Source organism: Miniopterus schreibersii (genome assembly GCF_964146895.1).
Source record: "Miniopterus schreibersii genome assembly, chromosome: 15".
Classification (NCBI taxonomy): domain Eukaryota; kingdom Metazoa; phylum Chordata; class Mammalia; order Chiroptera; family Miniopteridae; genus Miniopterus; species Miniopterus schreibersii.
In genome coordinates this window covers 46,937,904-46,959,016 of record NC_138115.1, presented here as the reverse complement: position 1 = coordinate 46,959,016, position 21,113 = coordinate 46,937,904, and the positions used below count along the sequence as shown (strand labels likewise).

General features: G+C 43.7%; 1 protein-coding gene across 4 annotated transcripts in view; it reads left to right on the top strand.

Annotated features, from left to right (window-relative positions):
• Window positions 1–21,113, top strand: part of ULK4 (unc-51 like kinase 4) — a 179,928-nt gene that overhangs the window by 10,641 nt on the left and 148,174 nt on the right. For 3 of the 4 annotated variants that reach the window (XM_081159736.1, XM_081159734.1, XM_081159737.1), the window contains exons 8-17: window positions 165–240; window positions 2,692–2,784; window positions 3,826–3,944; window positions 4,086–4,155; window positions 4,946–5,042; window positions 5,416–5,520; window positions 7,855–7,915; window positions 9,407–9,591; window positions 10,467–10,513; window positions 12,510–12,588. In XM_081159736.1, the coding sequence (XP_081015862.1) occupies window positions 165–240; window positions 2,692–2,784; window positions 3,826–3,944; window positions 4,086–4,155; window positions 4,946–5,042; window positions 5,416–5,520; window positions 7,855–7,915; window positions 9,407–9,591; window positions 10,467–10,513; window positions 12,510–12,588 (932 nt within the window). The remainder of the gene's footprint in view (window positions 1–164; window positions 241–2,691; window positions 2,785–3,825; window positions 3,945–4,085; window positions 4,156–4,945; window positions 5,043–5,415; window positions 5,521–7,854; window positions 7,916–9,406; window positions 9,592–10,466; window positions 10,514–12,509; window positions 12,589–21,113) is intronic. The other variant, XM_081159735.1, reaches the window with a different exon arrangement.

Here is a 21,113-nt window from a genome sequence, read left to right as displayed (position 1 = left end):
TGCCCCTCTCTCCCCTATTTAAATGAAGCTTAATTGTTACTAATAGGTTCAGTGCTCTCTTGAAAATAATTTACGTGCTTAAACTGCTGAGACTTCAGTGCTAATGTAGCATATGTACTCACCTACTTGTCCCTTTCCCCCCTTTTGGGAATTAATTTGTGTAGATTCCTCTTTTCCTGAAGCGTCTTCAGATTTTATGAACTTGCTGGATGGTTTACTTCAAAAGGACCCCCAGAGAAGGTCTGTATGGGTGCTGTTTCGGTCTGGACGACGAGTGGGACCTTTCTTTTGTTCATGGGTGTCTGAGACAGCACTGTTCTTAACACACACAGAGGCGTGTAAACTACTTTTCTTAAAAAGGAAATTCTTCCAGTCATAAGGAGTTTGAAGTCATTTTCTCTTTAATGAATTCAGTAGTTGCCTAGTAGCTTGGTGGATTGGATTTTCTTGTAACTTGTGAGTCCAAGCGCTATGGTTCTTTCCATGTAGATGTCAGGCTAAAACTGCCTTAGACTGTTGGACGAGGGATGACACTGTCAAAATGGTTAATGTAAGAACAGTAACTGAGTGGTATTTTAATGCGATATATTTTTATGATACTCTTGTTATAATAGGGATATCAAGGGACAGGCAAATAGGCATAGTGTGACTTTTCTGTGTTGTGGCGTGGGGTAGGGCAGGGGCAGAGGGGGAGTGGGGAGGGGTCTCCCTGGCCTGGGAGTCAGGAGCAGCTGGTTTCTAGTTCTGGTTCTGCCACGAGGTAACTAGAGGGAGGTGGTTGTTAAGCAAGTATTTGGGTCTCTGCTTCAGGGTGTAAAATGATGAATATATTTAGTATAGCATATAAAATAATCCATTCTCTATCTTAATTAAGTATAAGAGAGCCTGGCCAGTGGTTGAACGTCGACCTATGCGCCAGGAGGTCGCCGGTTCCATTCCCGGTCAGGGCACACGCCTGGTTCAGGCTCGGCCCCCGGCAGGGGGTGTGTAGGGGGCAGCTGATCGATGTTGATGTTTCTCCCTCATCGATGTATAAGTTGTAGGACCAACCTATGCTTATAATAGAATGCTTTTGTGATTAGTGTTATTTTGGTGGATAATCTTCCAGACAGTGCTTGATAGTCTATAAATGTATTTTATTTAGGATGGCATATGTACATTTCCATCTGTTTATGTCTCTATATTATATACTTTTTTGCGTAAATGGGACTACCCATAGCCTCCATTTTTCTCTCTATATATCTGAGTAGTAATTTTATTTTATTATTTTATTTTATTTAAAAAATATATCTTTATTGGTTTCAGAGAGAGGAAGGGAGAGGGAGAGAGAGAGATAGAAACATCAATGATGAGAGTCATTGATCAGCTGCCTCCTGCACGCCCCCGACTGGGGATCAAGCCCGCAACCCAGGCATGTGCCCTGACCAGGAATCGAACTCCGATCACCTGGATCCTAGGCCGACGCTCAACCGCTGAGCCACGCCGGCTGGGCTGCGCAGTGATTTTAAATGGCTGCAGCATGTACATAAGATAACCTGTGATAGCAATAAACATTGAGAGTGTGTCTTGATTCATAATACTGTACACACTGCGACAGGAAATAGCCTTTTGAGTATTTTTGTTGTTCACTTGGGCAGTTCTTCTGGGTAAATTTATCACAGTGAGGTTGCTGGCCGAAGACTGAGAGCTTTGAAATTGTGACACATTTGCTGCCTCCTGGGAACATGTGCTGAATGGGTTACACTCCTGGCAACGTGAGAGAGCTCTTTCCCTACTGCTGTTACCTACCCTGGGCTTTGTTGCTCTTACATTTTTGCCAATCTGATGGATGAAAAATCCCATTTTATTGGCGACTTTATTTCTCCATGAATGAATTTTAAGAACCCTTGTATATATGGTTGCAAATTCTTTCTCTTTATCATTAGTGTTTTAATTTTGATGAAAGTAGTTTTCACTTCAATACAGAAATGTTGAACGATTAAATTAATCAAATATAAATTCTTTTCTTTTTTTGTTTTTAAATTTAAGTCAGGCTTACCTTTCCGAGTCTGATGAGTATACCTATAGGTACAATAATCTATTAGTAGTAAAACTCATGCTTTGAAAGCGAGTCTGGGTTCTAGGTATAGCTGAAAGTCGTTTTAACGTGGGTGAACCAGCTAGATGACATTCTGGTACCTAAGCGGAGGTGTGACTGTATATAGTCATGAAGTTGATACTCTTATGTATTTCTGAATGAAGTTCTAAGAGTGAACTCCAAAAATGAATGTGTAAAACAGGTAGGGTACCCTGGAATAATCTAGCCTCTCTTGGGACATAAAAGATGCCAATTACAGGTTGATAATATGTGACCTATTTACTTTAAAATTTTAAATTATTTATAGATTTCCTTGTTGACTGTTTTGAGAATCCGAAATGTTTTCATCAGGCTCCGTGTAATACGAGCTCTGAGACTTCAGTACTTAGTTGTCAGACTCTTTCATTCTGTACCATTTAAGGCTTCTGAATTGTTTATGAATTATTGGTTGCTGTTTAAGAGAGGTTAATTGCATACTGAAATGTAAGAGTAAAATATGACACAATCTTAGAGGTGCATGGAGATATTTATGAAGTATAAAACCTGATTCATATAACTGGGGCATGTCCTGGGAATTCTCCATGGTAAATATAAAACATTTATGTTTTATAAAGGTTGACTTGGGCAGGCCTCCTGCAGCATTCATTTTGGAAGGATGCTTTTACTGGAAAAGATCAGGATTCAAGCACCGAGGACTCCAGCGTCAGGTAGGAGAAGCTTATCTTCATGTGTGGGGCATGGTTATTAAACACTCATACCCATTGCTGTTCCAGTAAGGCAGCATCAATGACAAGAATTTCTGTGCTTTCGTAGTAGAACAGTCAAGCATTTGTTTAAGGGTTTAAAGCGTTTCATCATGACATTTTTGTGTTCTTGATTTTGCTGATTTTCTGACCACTTGTTTCAACTCCTGTGAGTTAGTATGGTAGTTACTAGTTCCGTTTACCAAGTATAAGTGGTTTCCACCTCGCAAGCACATAGTAGGCTCTCATTTCCCCCTTTTCAGCTAGATGTGATCACATGACTTCCTTTGGCTAATGGAGTGTGACCAGAATTGATACATGCTATTCCTGGATAGAAACTTTAGGAGCCAGTGTGTGATTTGCCACACCTCTCCTCCTGGCGAGGTAATTGGGAAGAAAATGTCAGAATGGAGTTGCTGTCGGGCTGGATCTTTAGTGCCCACGATGAGCACAGCTTTCCCGGCAGCCTTCGCGCTGTGTGCGTGAGGAAGACAGAGTTACGGGATTCTGAGCCACTGGCGTTTGAGGGGTTGTATGTCACAGCATAACCTAGCTCATCCTGACTAATATACTTTATTTTTCTTATAAAAATCATGGTATTTGGAAAAGAACAGGTGAGAAGTAGCCGAATGGAGGTCAAGTCCAGATAACTGACTCTTCTTTCCCTCAGTTCACTCAGTGGCAAATGGTTGTCTGAGCCTTAATCTTAATCTTGGCAAATTCAGTGTATTGGAAGTGTAGAGAAGTCTGAATTCTGTTTACAGCCTTTCCTAAACTTGAGTTTCTCTGATCCAGGGATAAAGCATATAGATGTCTTCCTACAACACCCTGCATAGAGTAGTGCTCATTTTCGATACACAATGAAAAATACTACTTTTCTAACTCCATGGCTTTGCCAAGTGTCACATATAATTTAATTATCTTCTCCAGCCTCTTGTTCTACACAGAGACTGTACAGAAAGCTTAAAGTAAGTTCGATTGTGTTGACTTTCTCCTGTTGAACAGCAGGAACATGACAGAATATTCCGGGTCACAAGATGCCAAGGAGCTTTTGAGGAGCCCCCAGAGTGGACAAGCCAGAGGGGAGAGCAGTGGCCAGCGGCCGAGCCGCCCTTTCAGACTAGGTGGGCTTTCGTTTGAGCACGTGCTTGCCTAGAGAGCTGCTTCGGAGAGTCCCCCCACATACGTGCTCGCTCTGGCCTGTCTGCGTCATCCCTGCGCACAGTCCTTTGTTCCTCTATGGATAATGTTCTTTCCCGCCACAGAAAATCCCACCGACTTGCGGCCTAAGAATACTGTTGGGGGTCAACTGAACGAGTCCATGTTCCTTCTCAGGTACGTAAAGTGATAGAGTCCCCAGACAGGAGACAAAAGTAAATCTTACAGCATCTGTTGTCCTGGTTTTTAAAATTCAGGTTTTTAAAAAACTCTGTACACTCTCTGGCATATCTTGTGAGCTAAGTAAGTATTTGTTTAATGAATGAACAAACAGATAGGTAAGTGAAAGAGAGGTGAGAATCCTGATGTTTGGGAATTTGAAGGAATTCACTAAAGAAGACCCTGGCGATCTGAGTGAATTTCTTAAAAATGTGAAAAACTTGAAACCAGTGACCCAGGGCTAATGGAGCGGCCCATTGAGAGCACGGCCGTCATTGACACGTGTGGGAGGAGTCATTACAGGCAGATGCAGATTTTATGTACAAAGATAATTTTCCCTATTGAACATTTTCTGAAATAAAGTTGTAAATATGACTCATCCTTTATAGAATATCTTTCTGATCTATTTTATTATGTTACTCCTGCTTATACCAGCAGACATTTAAAAAATAATAAAATCAGTGTTTTAAGGTTTCTAATAAAAACCGAAAATACTGCAGAGAGCATAGAAGCTGTAAACAAGAGAGACAATAAATTAGCCAGGAAATTACTTTAAAAACAGTTATAAAAATAACAGTGTCATGTGAACACAAATTAAAGTTTAAATGTTTTTTATGTAATGAGATCACATAGAATTACCATGCTCTGCAGTTTTTCGTGAGATGTGTTTTTATTTTTACCAGCATGTAGTAAGCAGGGGGTGAAGTTTCTGATGTCTGAATAGTGTTCACTGGTGTGTGTTTTTCAGCTCTCGTCCTACTCCGAGAACCAGCACCGCAGTGGGGCTAAGTCCTGGCGAGGATGTGCCTCGGAGTTCACCACAGAGGCTGCCTCCTTTGACCAAGGTGAACAGACATGGGTTGTTGTTTTGTTTGTTTTTTTACATGAGATATAGAGATTCCAAAGAATAATTGCAAGTTGATCTCTGAACTATATTCGTGATTACAAAATTTACAACTAAGTCATTTCCGTGATTATCATTGGCTTTTCTCGTAAGCACACTTAAGAGAGAGGTGCTTTATAGTTTTTTTTGATAATAGCTTTATTGAGATGTAATTGACATACCATGTAATTCACCCGTATGGAGATCAAATGAGACTGAGAGTGTGTTGAGTAGCAGCCATTCTCAGTGGTGTCTTACTCAGCATCTTACTAGTTCAGTCTTTTAAAGTTCTTTGCTGGCACAGAACCAAAGCCTAATTTTTGTTCCCGTTTCAGACCACAAGTGACCACCTGAGTCAGCAGGACATGGAATCCCAGATGCGAGAGCTCATCTACACAGACTCAGAACTCACTGTCACCCCAATTATTGACAATCCGAAGGTGGGGAAAGACGCTCCACTCACCCGGGGCTGAGTTTTCGATTTCACTGAGGACTGAAATCTGGGTGATGTTTTCATCTCTGCTCCTCTTGTTGTCTACTTTGATTTCGTTCGTGCCGCATGTCTGCACCCCTAACTCCCACCCTGTGTGTAGCCCTCGCCCCATCCTGCCCGGCGAGTTTCCTTCGTGCTGTGCACTGGCTCTGCCTCCCCCAGTCCAGCGGGCTGAGGAGTGGCTGCTGACTCTGAGACCTCAGACCTTAGTCTTCTATTCTTTCACTTCTCAATACCTGCTTAATGTGATGTCAGTGAGCCCCACTCACCAGGCGTGGCTGAGTGCGCCGATCATATAGGGCCTCTCATAGGTTATCAGGATGCAGGGTGGGCGGTGGCAGCCCCTGGGAGCTTGGGGACTCATGGTTCACCATCACTTCTACCCCAGTGGGCTACTGTTGCTCATGTCTTTTGGAAAGTAGTACTGTATCAGTATGGGGTGAGTACCCTCCTTAAAAAAATTCAGTTTCTCAGTCTCTTTGTTTTCTATTGATCTCCAGTCTTCAACACATTCCACCACCATCTATTCTATATTTTAATTTTTAAAAATGTCTCTTTCTGTATTAATTTGTGACGGTTTCCTCTCATCTCATCGGGGAACATTGCTATAGTTTAGAATAAATGGGTTCCTGGATGCGTGTTTATTTACTAGAAAGACAACACTGAATATAGATTGCCCAGTTATTTTTCATAATGGAGCTACTTCTTTTTAGGAGTTTAGATATCTGGCAGAGCAACTGGATATTATGCCAAATTTAATGTCTAATTGGGCATTTTCCCAGGGGACCTTCTAGGATAATTTGTGATTTTTAAAAAAAAATTTGTCTTTATTGCTTTCAGAGAGAGGAAAGGAGAGGGAGAGAGAGACACATCAATGATGAGAGAGTCATTGATCGGCTGCCTCCTGCACGTCCCCTGCTGGGGATGGAGCCCGCAACCCAGGCATGTTCCCTGACCGGGAATCAAACCGCGATCTCCTGGATCCTAGGTTGATGCTCAACCGCTGAGCCACGCCCAGCGAGGCCATGATTTAAAAAAAAAAAAAAAAATCATATTCTCTACTTTTTAAACCACATTTAGTTGTTTTGGGAAATGTTAGTAGCTATTTTTTAAAAAAAATTTTATTATAAGCTTTTATTTTGAACTGATTTTAGACTTACAGAAAAGGTTAAAAAATACTAGAGTTCCTCTTTACCCCCCCTCCCCCGTTCCTCCCGATATTAATGCCCCACAGGACCGTAGATGGTGAGCAGAACCAGGGAATTAACATCAGCACAGTGCTGTTAACTAAACACCAAACATGACTTTACCAGCTGTGCCCTGATGTCCCTTTTCTGTTCCAGGACCACATTTCAGTTTATGTCTCCTTGCTCTCCTGCTGTAGGTCCTTGTCTTTCATGGCCCTGTGGCAATTTCTCAATCTTGGCTTGTTTCTCGTGACCTTGACACTTGGAAGTGGTCAGGTATTCTGCAGAATGTCCCTCAGTTTCGGTTTGTCTGAGGGCCACTCTTGATGAGAGCAAGGTTATGCATTCCTGGTAAGAATACTACCATCCAAGGTTTTAAAAATGGACTATAGATTTTGGAGAAGTTAGATATAGAAATGATGGTTCCATTTTTTTAATTAAAAATCTCAAGAGGAAGGACTCCAGCTTTTCAGTCTCACATACTTTCCTATTCAGGCTGTCACAGCTTCCTGCAGCGGTGTCGTCTTGAATTCAACCATCAAGTCCTAACCATTCTTAAGACCTCAGTCCACCTTCTGCCTCTTCTGTTGGCCTGAAGTGCTTCCTGCATTCTCTCATATTTAAAAAAAGTTCTCTTGTGAAATGTAACTATGTCCTGCCTGTTTTGCATTGTTACTTAAGTATTGTTATTGTTTAACAAATGTTTATTACCCAGAGTGTCTGCTCTCTGACAGCCAGATCGTGTCTTCTTTATCTCTCTGTCTCCCTTAACACTTAGCGTAGTACCTTACTCTGCCAGGTGCCCAACACATGTTTTGTTGAATGACCAAATTTCTAACCTAGAGGTAAATTAGCTTACAAATAAGCCAAGATAGGGTAACTCTTTCATGATGCTTTATTTTTTTGCAAGTATCAATTGAAATTTTATTTTTATGTTATAAGTTTATACATAATTGGGAAGGGCACTGTTGAATTCTTATTGGTGACAAATTTTACAACGTTCTTTTCTGTCCTCATTGATTTATAATCTGATATAGGAGACAAATCGGGAGCCAATGTCTGTCTCAAAAAGTATTTTTTTTTTTTAACCACAGATAATGAAACAACAGCCGATTAAATTTGATCCAAAAATATTGCATCTACCAGCACATTCAGGTAGGATCATAGAGGGTTTATTGAACATGTAGACACTCTGCAGACAGAAATTTAACAGCAAATGGAATATTTTATTCGTGTATAGCTAAATTTCTATTTTCTGGGCCAACCGGCTGTTTTCTTGGCAGTGTTATGTAAATTATAAACAGCCTATAATCCATTTGTGCCAGCCTTTGACCTTGCTCAGCTGCGTCTGGGCTGCCTTGTGCTCCTGTGGGTGGGAGAGTTCCTGTAAAGCTGGGTGAGTTTTCCTGTTACATGGGTGGGCCCTTCTCCTGACCTTCCCCTTGCAGAGCCCATTGAATTTCCAGCATTCATGGTGCTGTTGTGGGTGTGGAGGGTTGGAGACCACAATGAAGAATTGAGAGTCTACTCAAGGAAGCCAGGGCAGTTGAGAATGGGGCCGGATGGTTCACTTTTGTGGGGATGGAGATACTTAGAGGAAGATCCTTACATTTCCTTTCACCAATTGGAAAGTCTGATTTGGGTTAAACATCAGAAATTAAAAAAAATATTTTTATTGATTTTTTTTTTAAGGAGAGAGGAAGGTAGAGGATGAGAGAGAGAAACATCGATGTGTGAGACTGAAACACGTCTCCTGCATGCCCCCTAATGGGGACTCTGCTCGGGACAGCGCCCAAGCACACCAGCCAGGGTGGAAATTTTTTTGTATCTTAAATTCTGATTTATTTTTTATGGTAAAGCTTTTGAACTAGATTTGGAAGAACTTCATCATCATGGCTGGAGTAGAATCACTGATTTGAAATCAAATCAAAGGAAATTTAAAAAATAAACAAAATATAGTCACCTTTAAATAAACCATGCCAAATAGAACCACCATTTATGAAAACCTAGAGGATTATTATGGAAATAATGTTAATCCTTCCCTTTTGCCCTTGGCTTTGAGTTATCCTGGGAAATGGTGATTGCAGTTTGTTTTGTTTAAAGGTGGAGATGAGCTCAAACGTGTTAACTTTGGATGGCATCTGTTTTCCTAGTTTTTGCCTTTTGTTTGTACAGGGACCTGGAGGCAGGACTCCCAGGTGATTTCAGCTGTCACATGAACCTGGTTACGTTTAATAGTAATCTTATTGGAACATTTAACAACTGTAAAATGTTTGGCTTTTCTAATATTTTAAGGCTAGATGGCTTTATTTATACAAAGACTTGTTTTTTTGTAATGCAGTTTTATTTAACTTTGCATTTTGTTATATTTTCAGCACAGGATAATTCTCTTTTAGGCATCTCTCTTTTTTTTAAACATAGTTTTCCATTGACATAGTTAAAAAAGTCTATAGGAAGAAAAAGCAGTGAGTAGAGGAGAGTAAATAAAAATAGTGTCAGCTCTGGAGTTCTTTTGTTTTTGACATTGCGAGGTCGTGATTTTTTTGTCTTCAGCTATCTCAATTCTGTGTTCCATTTTCTCTCTTGTAATATTTCCGGCAGCCCTTTGTCACGAGACCCACTTTTAATATTTCCTTTCCTCTTCAGTGGATAAGTTAATGTCACTAAAAGACCAGGATTGGAATGACTTTCTGCAACAAGTGTGCTCACAGATCGACTCCACCACCGAGAAGACCATGGGGGCCTCCCGGGTCAAGCTGAACCTCCTTTGCTATCTGTGCGTGGTGGCCAGCCAGAGGGAGGTGGCCACCAGGCTCCTGCATTCCCCACTGGTAGGTAGTTCAGTTGTGACATGTTTAAACACTCCTTTCATGGTCCTTGCAGCAGTGCCTTCTGCATGTCACCTGTGTGTATCTACAGAGATGAAAATGAGAGCTAAAATATTAATTTGTTCCCATTACAACAGAAAAGGGACTTACCAAGATTATAGGTTTGTCAAAACTATCTTCCATTTAATTCTTAGACCTAAAAGCAGTTGAGTAGACAGGGATTTGGAACTAATTTGCTAAACTCTGGCTTGGATTTTATGTTGACTTGTGATCATTGTATGATATATTTCATGTCTGAAATCATAAGACAGAGACCTTTTCATCAGTTCTGGGATGAGCTGCCCATGTGGAATAGAGGTGCCTTTATTGGGCCACCTGGTAAACCCCAGGGTTTCGGATGGGACTCTGAAGGGAGCCATTGAGTGTCTAAGACTTTTCCCCCGGTAGTGTTATTTCTGGGGCTGGCCTGGCTAATGAGTGAGGCCCAGAATTCAGCAGAGCCTTGGAAGTCATCACCAGAAGGAGGGCCCAGTGGTCTGCGGTGGCCATAGTGGGGCCTCGTTTGGGAACTGGCTTGAAAATTTAAATAATTTCCTTTCAGGATAGCTTTAAGGTTATTTTTTTGGTTCTTGGTGTGTGTTTATGGGGTGAGGGGTGGGACATACTTAGAGAATATAACGGTATGAGGAACTGAAAGCAGTGTTCCTAGTTTTTATTTTTATCTTCTTCATATACTCAGTGCCTTTGCGTTTTGTAAGTGAGCATCTTCTTGGTGCGGGATTCCCACCGCAGCTGTGCACAGGCCTGAGTTCGTAGCCGAGCGGTCACTTCCTGGGTGGTTCCATTATTAAAATGTATGTCTTCATTTTTTATCCTAGTTCCACCTGCTAATCCAGCATTTGCGAATAGCCCCAAACTGGGATATGTAAGTAACATCTATATTTTATTAACAATTTATTCTTCATTATCTTAAGTAGTTACAGCATATACACTTCCCCAAAGCACATAGTCCTGAGTACAAATTATTTCCAAGTAATGATGATTCTGAATCATGGGCAATTCCTCTAGGCCTCCCAACAGTACATGTGAAAAGATTTAAAAATAGTCCTGCCCGGCCAGATGTGGCTCAGCGGTTGAGCGTCCGCCTAGGATCCAGGCGATCCAGGTTCGATTCCCGGTCAGGGCACATGCCTGGGTTGTGGGCTGCAGCCAATCAATGACTCTCTCATCATTGATGTTTCTATCTCTCTCTCTGCCTCTCCTTTCCTCTCTCTGAAATCAATAAAGATATATTTAAAATAAAATAAAAATAAAATAAAAATAGTCCTTATGTTATTATGGATTTCATTCTCGGATGATGTGAAGCATGTCTGGGAACTTTATCAACTGTTACTCTTTTGAGTGTTTATCAACTACCTTACCCCTCATCCTGTGCTTTAATTTAGTTACGCCTCCTGGGGAGCTTTCCCTCGCCACCGTGTCTTTCTGTTACGTAGAGCACAGCTTCCTTATGATGTTGTTTAAAATCCAGTGTGCTTATGATCTGTAAGCTCCTCATGGAAGGACGTGCACTTGCTTATGGAGGCAGCACGCATGGTGAACAGCACGTTAGATAAAGTGTTAGAGGGCTCTGGGCCCTGGTTGCCAGTGAGACTTGGCCAGGCGATGACCTCTTCCTGAGGCTCAGCTTCCTGGGGTGTCTGTGTGGGGCGGTGAAATTGCATGGACTTCGGGCTCAGACAGACCTGGCACCTCCCTGTGGTTCTCCTCTGAGTCTGACTTGCTTCCCTCCAGGGGGCTCCTGTGTAGTTATTTTAAGAACCTAAAAAGTAGAGGCTCTCTGGTGGCTTAGCCCAGAGAGCATGCAGGCATCCCTGCATAAGAGTACAGTTCTCCTCGACTCATACGCTCAACCATTTTTTTCACAGTAAATAAAAGATTCTTATCAAAACTAATTTTCTGCATGAAATAAACTTTTACAAATCACCTGAAGTGATATTTAATAACTTATCAACTTTATTTTCTGCTGGGTAATGAAACAGATATACCTCACTAAAACTCGTATTGACTAGTACTTATTAAAATAGGACAATATTTGTAAGACTTATGATTGTAAAACTTTGTATTAAAGTGAATATGTACATACAGGGTGAGGCAAAAGTAGGTTTACAGTTGTGAGTACATGGAAGTTTATTCTTGTATTATTGCTTATTAATTGTATTATTTTCCATATGAACAACTGTGAACCTACTTTTGCCCCACCTTGTCTATGTTTAACACTTCTGATATTATTTACTACTTATATATAAAATCACTGGTCTACTGCTGGTTAGAGTGTTGGCCTGAGGACTGAAGGGTCCCAGGCTCAATTCCAGCCAAGGGCATGTATGTCAGTTGCAGGCTCCATCCCCGGCCCAGGTCGGGTCCCATGCAGGAGGCAACCAATGGACGCGCCTCTCTCACATCGATGTCTCCCCCGCAACACTCTCTCTGAAAAGCAATGGAAAAAATATCCTCGGGTGAGGTTTGAAAAAACGAAAACAAATAAAAAATAAAATAAAATCACTGGTCTACTATTAAGTAGAACAGAGACCTTTAGCCAAATACCTCTGTACTCAGAAATAAAAGGGCTAATTACTATGTCTTCCTTCTTCTCTCTGGTTAAGGCCTTTTGAAAATGTTTTTCATTTTGCTGTAAAATCACAACTTGTTCAACTTTTACAAATGGGACCGCAGAGGGCATTGCTGTTCAGGCCTCCCGTGTGCGGGGCGTTTCTCTGGGCTCTGTGCGCGGGGCTCGCCCCATCTCACGCCATGTTTATCCACGTTAACACTCATCATTGCCCCGTGGAACTCCCCCGGGGTCGGTTTCCTCAGCCCCTGACTCTGCTGTTTAAAGACTGTTTCCTGTGCACTTACAGACGGGCCAAGGTTGCTCGCGTGATTGGTTTACTGGCCGCACACACCGCTGAACTTCAAGAACATACACCTGTTATTGAGGTAATTTCTTCATACTTATTTCCTAAAAAACAGCACAGTAGTATATACTTAGCTGTCTGGGCAACTGTTGTGAACTAAGCCTGGGATAGTGAGTTCACAGGGGAGCATGAACCTGTGCCAGGGCCTCCCGTGAAGCTTTGGCTCAGTTGGCTGCGATAATTGGAGCAGCCACTAGAGGGCACTCAAGCCCTGGAAACTAAGTTTCCCAAGTTCAAGGATTCATCTTCCAACTTCTGGAAGAGGCAGGCTTGGCAGGCGTAGCTTTTCTGTTTTCACCATTTTCCTGTTTTCGTGTCCCTTTTGTTTTGGAGTTTCTGCTGTGTGAAATGCAGCAGCATCCCAGTGGTGATGAAGACCATTTGAGATTCATGGAAGGCCAGGCAGCCCCTCCAGAAAAACACAGTGCACACTGCGCCCGTGATTTCAGGGGGCTGGGAACCCAGGGGTGCCTCTGGGAACCCCAGGGGTGGTGCTCTTTGGGCTGCATTTCTGTGAGACTCTCAGTTGGGTGTTTGTAGATCATCGTTCAGTAGATTATTAATAAAATTTCAAGTGAGAGATGCATCCTGGTTTCTCCAGTAGGTTACTATTAGTGGACAATAAAAATCGTGGCTGAAGATCCCATAGACATTTCAAAGGCACAGAACCTCATTGCGTTACTCATCTGTGCTTCCCACAGTGCCTGGCAGCAAGGTAGCGCGTATTTCAGGCACTTGGTCAGTGTTGAAAGATTTAGTAAATGATTAACAGAACGGGAGGAAGGTATGCGGTGTATTTTGTTCCAGAGACAGAGAGATGGGGGAACATCTGTTTTACGATCCTTAGGATGTAGCTTAAGCCTCTTTCATCTCACTCTGTTGTCAGTGGCTACAGGAGAGAGCTGAACATCGCCTCTTGTGTGTATTTACAAGCATTTATTCAATTCTTCGTTTTCTTTGTGGAAAAACACAGCCCAATTCTTAGACTTTTCTTCCTAGATAACACACTTATCTCCCAGTGATCATCGTGGTTCGTGTGTGCAATAATTTTTAGGAAATATTCCTGGCATTTTGGTACCGATATGTGGTCTCAAACATGCCGTGGATATAAATTAGGAAATTGAATATAGAGCTGAATTGAATATAGAAAATTTAGAGCTGAAAGAATATTAACAGACGTTGTAGTTTGACCCCCCTCATTAAATGTTTCTATTATGGGAATTTCAACATACGTAAAAGTGGAGAGACTGGGATAAGGAGACATCGCTCATTTCCCGCCATTGTTAGCACTTGTCTGTCTGCCATCTTATCTCTCACCCTCCTCCCTCCCATCTCCTTCCCTCTCCCCTCTCCCCCCTCTTTGTTCCCTCCTCTCTTTCTCACTGTAGTATTTATTTAAAAGAAATTCCAGACATATTTTACTCATAACTACTTCAGTATATGTATTAACAGGAAAGGGCTTTAAAAACTATAACCACAATACCACCGTCACACCCAAGGTCACAAAAAGTTTCTCCTATGCATGTTTCTTTCTAAAATTCTTGTAGTTTTAGATTTTTATAATGAGGCTGACGATTCATTTTGAGTTAATTTTGGATAGGGTGTTAGGTATGGGTCGAGATTTATTTATTTGTTTGCATTTAGTCAACACATATTTAATGAGCACATTCTCTGAGCCAAGTAACGGGATAGGCACTGGAGGCCCAGTGATGAGCAAAACAGGTGTCGTCTCTGTCCTCACGAGCTTTGTACCGGACGAAGGAAATGAAACAGAAAGGGGGCTAGGAAGGAAGCCTGAGAGGGAACAGTGGTGAACTGGAAAGGAACTCGGGGGGGGGGGTCGCTTCAGTGGGAAGGAGAGGGGGTCCTGGGCTACAAAGGAGGAAACGGTAATTTTTTTATTGTTTCCGAGAGTTAGGTTAAGTTGAAAACAGATGTTTTGATTGGAGTTGGCAAGACAAGTGAGGTTGCATAGAAAACCGGGTGAGCAGGTGAATGTGCGCCCAGATGAGGACTTTGGGCTGGAGTGTGAGGCGCGTTTAAATGCTGATGAAGAGATGCACCCCAGAGGGAGGCATGTCTGAGGGCAGAGGCAAGACGGGGGCTACCGGGAGGTAGATGGTGGGTAGAAGGGAATGACCCAGAGTAATTGGCCTTAGATCAGAGAAGGGACACTTCACCTGCTGTCACAGGGAGAAAGGATGAACAAAGGTGGGTGGTGGGGGTAAGGTTGGTGGTGGGAGCATGGGGGGTCTTGTATCGAATGGCCCTGATAGTGGAGTTCATCAAGGTCACCCCGGGAAAGGGGAATGACTGCCTTGGGGACTGAGGTAGAGGAGACGAGGGGAGTCTGTCACCACGGAGAATGGGAAAGGTGCAGTAGGGTGTCCTGGAGGCCAAGGTTGCGATTAGGAATTTAAGGTGGAAGAAACCAATTTGCCAAGTTGTGTGACGGTCTCCAGAAGATACTTGGGTTTCACTCAAGGGGGGGTTGGGTCCGTTGGAGGGAGGCAGTGGCTGCTTCCAAACTCTCATATGGCCCTGTGGTTTTGAGTCTTAAACCCAGAACCCAATCTATATGGGAAAGAGGGCGGTAGGCTTGTTGGCTCTAATGGTCTTGTTTAAAAATTATTGCTGAAGGGCTTTGAATAAGGATCTTGAAAAGATGTGCGTGCAGATCAGAGTGTGTGGGTTTGAGCAGCGTTGGCGATACGGTCGGGGTCCCCATGTCTGGATGGCTGAGTCTGGGTGCAGGACCAGGTAAAGGGGCTGAGTGATGAGGTTAAGGAACTGTGCTCAAGTGGCCGGGTGTGGCCGCCTCATGGGCCTCCACTTTGCTGAAGGCGAGGCCGGCAGTGCACGAGAAAGGGAAGGAGGTGAGCAAGGCGCTGGGGTCCTCAGGGGACACGAACAGTGAGCGGAGGCCGGCAGCCAAGGGCCCTGAGGCGGAGGGGGTGGAATGTGACCTGTGAGGCCCAGAGGCCCTTTGGCAAGCCCGCGTTTGGGAGGGTAGCATCCTCACCTCGTTTCAGAATACACTTTGAGTTAGGGTCAAGGTTACATTTGCTGCTTGGCAGGACAACTGGAAGCGTGGAGAGACAGATCTTCCACCACCATCTCAGAGAAAACGATCTCTCCCTTCTTTAGACAAAGAGCCGTTTAGATTTGGCCCATCCTGAGGACTCGGTTAGCAACAGTGTCGTGCGTTTGCTGGTGTACGTGTTACAGCCACGACGAAGCCCTGCCACGGTGTTGCCACGGGAAGGACTTGTGATGAGTTGGTCAGCCATGTTTCTGTTCACACTTTTCTTTCTATAACCTGCATTTGAGCGGAGTCTAGGGGATGGCAATCTGCAAGCATGATTCTAGGAGCTGTCCCGAAAGAGTAACCTCTCTCTGTTGGGTTCACGCTGCCCCCCTTTTCATGGTCACTCCTTAGCCCCATGATGCTCTGCGCCCCGCTGCTGCCTCGGGCCGTCTCCTCGTTGTTCCGTGTGGGTGGCTGGGAAGTGCCTCCTTTCACATCAGACACTGTGACCATTTGTTTCTTCTTTTTTTTAAATTTATTGATTGCTTTTTAGAGAGAGGAAGGAAGGGAAAGAGGAGTGGGGAGGGAGAGGGAAGCATTGACTTGTTCCGCTTACGCATTCACTGGCTGGCTCCTATATGTGCCCTGACTGGGGCGGAGCCCACACCTTGGTGCACCGGGCCAGCGCTCTACCCAGCTCGCTACTGGCCAGGGCCTTCCCTGGGGCCACTTCTGGCTTGTTTAGCCCTGAGCTGAGACCGATGTCATTAATAATCGTCCGCGTTGTTGGATTCAGTGAATTTGCCCTTGTGCCTCCCTGCTAAACTTCCTTTCCGGTTAGTATGTGGACAGCATGGGAGACAGATTTGTTGAAAGTGATGAAACAAGAGCTGAATAATATTCGGGTCTTTGTGTAGAACGTGCCAGCTTCGTTATATTCAGCCTCGATGCCGGAGTGGATGTCATTTGGGGAATTGCCGTATTTGAATCACTTTTGCATACAAATTAAACATCTCACATCAAAGAATTCTTAAAAGGCATGCTTCCTAATTTTTTATAATGGTAGAATTCATTTAATTTCCTACCTGACATCTTGTAGAACAATTTTTAGCTCCTGTGTTTCTCGCTTTGACTAATTTTTATGCTCATTTTACCCAGGCTGTGAACATACCTTTGTTATAATATTTTTAGAGCAGTGGTTGTGGGGCTTATGTGTTTGAATGTGGTGTAATTTAGTAATCCTTGGAAACCTAGCAAAGCATCACATTTCATTTTCTATTAGATGAAAGAAACATGGGAAGAGAACTGGTGATGGAAAGAATTGCACAAAACACAACTAATCAGAGCTGATCCCTGAAGCAGAAAAATGCAATTTAAAATGAACTTCCTTTGTATTCCGGTTATTTGAGTTGTGTTGGAGAGACGACTATTAAGATATAGTAACAAGTAAATAATATTTTGCAAATAGTAAGCTCAAAACTGCAGTCTTGGAGTTAGGGTCTTTGTGCCATAACTTTCATGTATTCTGACATCAAAAAGTCTCAGTTTTAATAACGGACGTTGGTAACTTGGTTTCTTAAGAAGACATTTATGTAGCGGGCACAGTTGTGTTCTGTTTCCCAATAAAAATGTCATTGAACCCTCGAGATACACACACACACACACACACACACACACACACACACACACACACAGTCTACGCCAGTAGATGCGTTAGATAAGGAAGGGAGCACCTGCCAGAGGAGTTTGGAGGTACCTGCCATGTATGTCTGGCTTGGCCTCCTCTGCCTGGAACAGTCTCTCCCTCTGTCTTTGCCAGGGTTAGTTTGTGGGTGCCAGAGGGAAGTCGAGAAGTGTGGGAAGAGGGGACACATCTCTTTCCAGTACAGCTGCCAGGAGTCCTGGCTGCAGTACCCTACACTGGCAAGAAGACACTTGTTAGAACAGCATTATGCTCTTGTCGTCACTGTGGGTAGATTCTAGATCGAGGTCTCTGCAGACTGCAAGGGTCTTACTCTGTGGGAATCCTGCCAGTTGCTCAGTGTGCCTTTTCTCTGCATGTTCTGGGATGAGGGAAATAACCAAGGATGGGTCCATGGCCCCACTGGACAGATGTGGGATGGATTTGGCTAAGACTCCATGTAGTACCTGACCTTGATAGGCAGCTAGTCAGGCTGCTGGGGTAGAGTGGCATTTCAGGTCTCCAGAGGTCGGCCCAAGGTCAGAGCTGGTGTCTGATAACTTTAATGGGTCTGTGTATTTCTCTTTCCCCAGTGCTCAGGCACATGGTAAGTGGCTGAGGACTCTCTGAGGTAGGAGAATGCTAGGGAGCATGTATAGTACTCACCTGTGGTCGTGGTGTAGGGGCCTCTTTCAAAGGGCCCTGCAGCCTAGTCCAGGAGCTCTGGGTCTGAGTCAGCTGAACTCTTGCTGCAGGCCTGGGTGTCTCCAAGGGCAGCTGACCCCAGCATTCCAGGCCCTTTCCATCTTACATGGCATCTCCAGCAGCAGGATGCTTTAAAGTTCCCTGGGGCAGGGGGAGAGAGTATGGGACATCGACACAGGGATATATATATCATTTCTAGCCAATTGCTCGGAACTAGTCACCCTGCCCCACCCTATTCCAAGGGAGCTGGGAGATATTTCTGTGTGTCCAGGAAGGGAGGGGAACCGGACAGCACAAGTACTGTCTCCCACTTCTGTAATCTGTCTCTGTGTTACCTACGCACCGAGGAGGAAATGGGTAAGGTCAATGGCTCTAAGAGAAGGTTTGGGACACTCAAGACCTGGCAGCTCCGGAAGGCCCCTGGAACAGGGCCCTCTCGGAGGCTCACTTGGGCCGCTGCTCGAACGAGTGAGTGAAAGTCAGTGGTTCCTTTACTGTGTCCCTTGGCTCAGCGCTCAGATTTTTAAGCAAGAGCCTCCTGGCTGAGTGTCAGCTGCGACCCTGCCCTTGTCTGTGCCACACTGTGGGAGGAAGGATGCTTCTGAAGGGAGCCCGGGACCCTTCAGCTTCCATGCCTGGAGGGCAGGATGCTGCTGTTGTCACCCCACAGACTGAGCCCAGTACAGGAAAGGCATTTCCCCAAAGGAATTTGAGTCATGTTAGGAAGAGGGACTGGATTACCGGTAACCAGAAATGACAAATTTCTCTTACAGTTGATAGTTTGTGTACCTATTGCTTCCGAACTTTTCATGTGACTGTAACAGACTGGATAAGAAATGTGCTGATGTATTTTATTCGCTTCTCCTGACAGTTCATCAGGTTTAAGAAGAGTCACCAGTTATAGGTTCTTTATATTTAGGCCTCAACAGGGAAGTGACAAGACACTAGTCCTTCCTTCTTCCTGGTTCCTAGTTTTAGGAGTTAGATGCCCACTATAGAGGCCAGTTTGAGGGCAGTTACCCAGTCAGCATGCAGAGAATTAGAGATTAAAGACCACGTTTACAGAAGACAATATTAATGGGCTGCTGCCAAGATGTCACAGGGAAAGCTGCTTACAGATAATGCAACAGTGCAGGGACATTTTCACTTATGAAACCCAGATTTCTGAGGCTGAAGAACTAAAATCTATTTTACCTTTTTTGTTCTGTTTCATAATGGCTTTTTCAAATGCTATTCTACCTATGTAAAAAAGCCCGCATTTCTCCTGGTATTCCTCATTTATGTGGTATGTTATTATTATTACAGTTTTCCTCTTTACTGTTAATATTTCTTTAACGTTTTACAACAAGTGGGAAAACTATGCAAACAGTACTGTGGAGAAGCCTTGTCTGCTGCGTGCTGCTCAGTGCTCTCCAAAGGTAACTCACGCAGGTGAGGTGCAGGCCGCCGTGGCGTTGCTGGCGTAGAATATGCAATGCGGGTCTGTCTGCGCTGCGCTCCTAAGCAATCTCTATCACGCTGGAGGCGGCTCAGACGGCTTCATCTCCTTGAGGATCTGCAGCATTAAGATGTTTCTAATTTCCAGTGACGCTCACTGATACGGAATGCCAGTGGGTTATAAAACGGAGAGATGCTATTAATCCCTGTCACTAACTTTGTGAAGCAGAGAGCTGGGTATGGGTTTTGAATTTAGTATGAGGTTGACTTTAAAATAAATTAAACATTTTATTTTGAGGTAATTAATAGATTCACATGAGGTGATAAGAAATAACACAGAGAGATGCTGTGTATGCTCCATCCAGTTTCCCCAAAGATTGCATCTTGGGGAGCTATAGTAGAGTATTACAACCAGGATATTGACATCAAACAGTTAAGGAACAGTTTCAACACCCAAGGGCCCCTCATGTTCCCCTTTTTAACCACACCCGCTTCCCTCTCTCACCTGTCCTCCCCTGTCCCCCAGCCCCTGGCAGCCACTAACCTGTTTTCCATTTCTATACTTCCGTCATTTTGAGAATGCTATATAAATGGAATCATACCTTTTGGGATTGGCTTTTTTCATATGTAGCATATTTCTCTGGTGATTCATCCAGAGAAAGGAGCCAGACAAAAGAATATATAGTTTATGATCCCATTTACATAAACTCTAGAAAATGTGAATTAATGACAGAAGGTAAATTGGTGGCTGTCTCAGAGGGGAGAAGGGAGCGGGATGGAGGGATTAATTACCAAGGAAACTGGAGGAAGCACTCGGGGGTGTGGGTGTTGACTTCACTGATGTACACCTGTGCCGATTGTATCTGAGTAACTGTATATGGATGCAGTTTATTGTATGTCAGTTGTAACTAAACAAAGCCACTTAAAAAATACCACATCCACAAGTGTTTCTCCAGTCCCGGACTTGTGCAGCTCACCGCACACGGATCTCCAACTCCTCCATGCTCTTGTTTACAAAACCAGCGACCACATGCTTGATATTGTCATGTTGTCAAGTTGCTCTGGAAGTTTTTAAATGCTCTCGTGCAGTTTTCATACTTACATCTTGGTGGATGGTAAGCAGTCTCGTCTGTGCACCGCGCTTTGAGCCACACTGTTTTAGAGCGGCGCCTCCACGATAGTCACGTACATTTCGTTCCCTCTCAGAGTGGCCCGTATTCGAGTGTTACTCCAAAACCATTCTCCCCCACTTCCTGGCGCTTTGATTAATCTGCGTCCTCATGTGTGTATTCTAGTAACGAGTGCATGTGATTTTGTTAGCATGAGTCCTAGGAAATTAACTACATTTAATAAATGCTGCTGAATTTCAAAGTGGATCATATTGAAACTTTGGTATAATATCTGTACTCTCAGGTTTTTGAAGTTTTAAAGTTTAGTGCAGTGTGAGAATTTTTCAAAATGGGGAGGGCTGGCATGTACTGGGGGTCTGGCAAGGTAAAATCTGGGTTCGGATCCTGGCCGTTTGAGTGAACTGGATGGAGAGTTGCCGGACGCTTATCCTGAGTTTCCTGCCTCTCAAGATAGAGCAGCAGTTGCCTCAGGATCAGTGATGCAGTGAAAGTGCTTGGAAATTGACAAGTGCTGTCCAGATGGGAGCTTATTTTACTGGGTGTATTTTTATGTTCATCGGGGACAG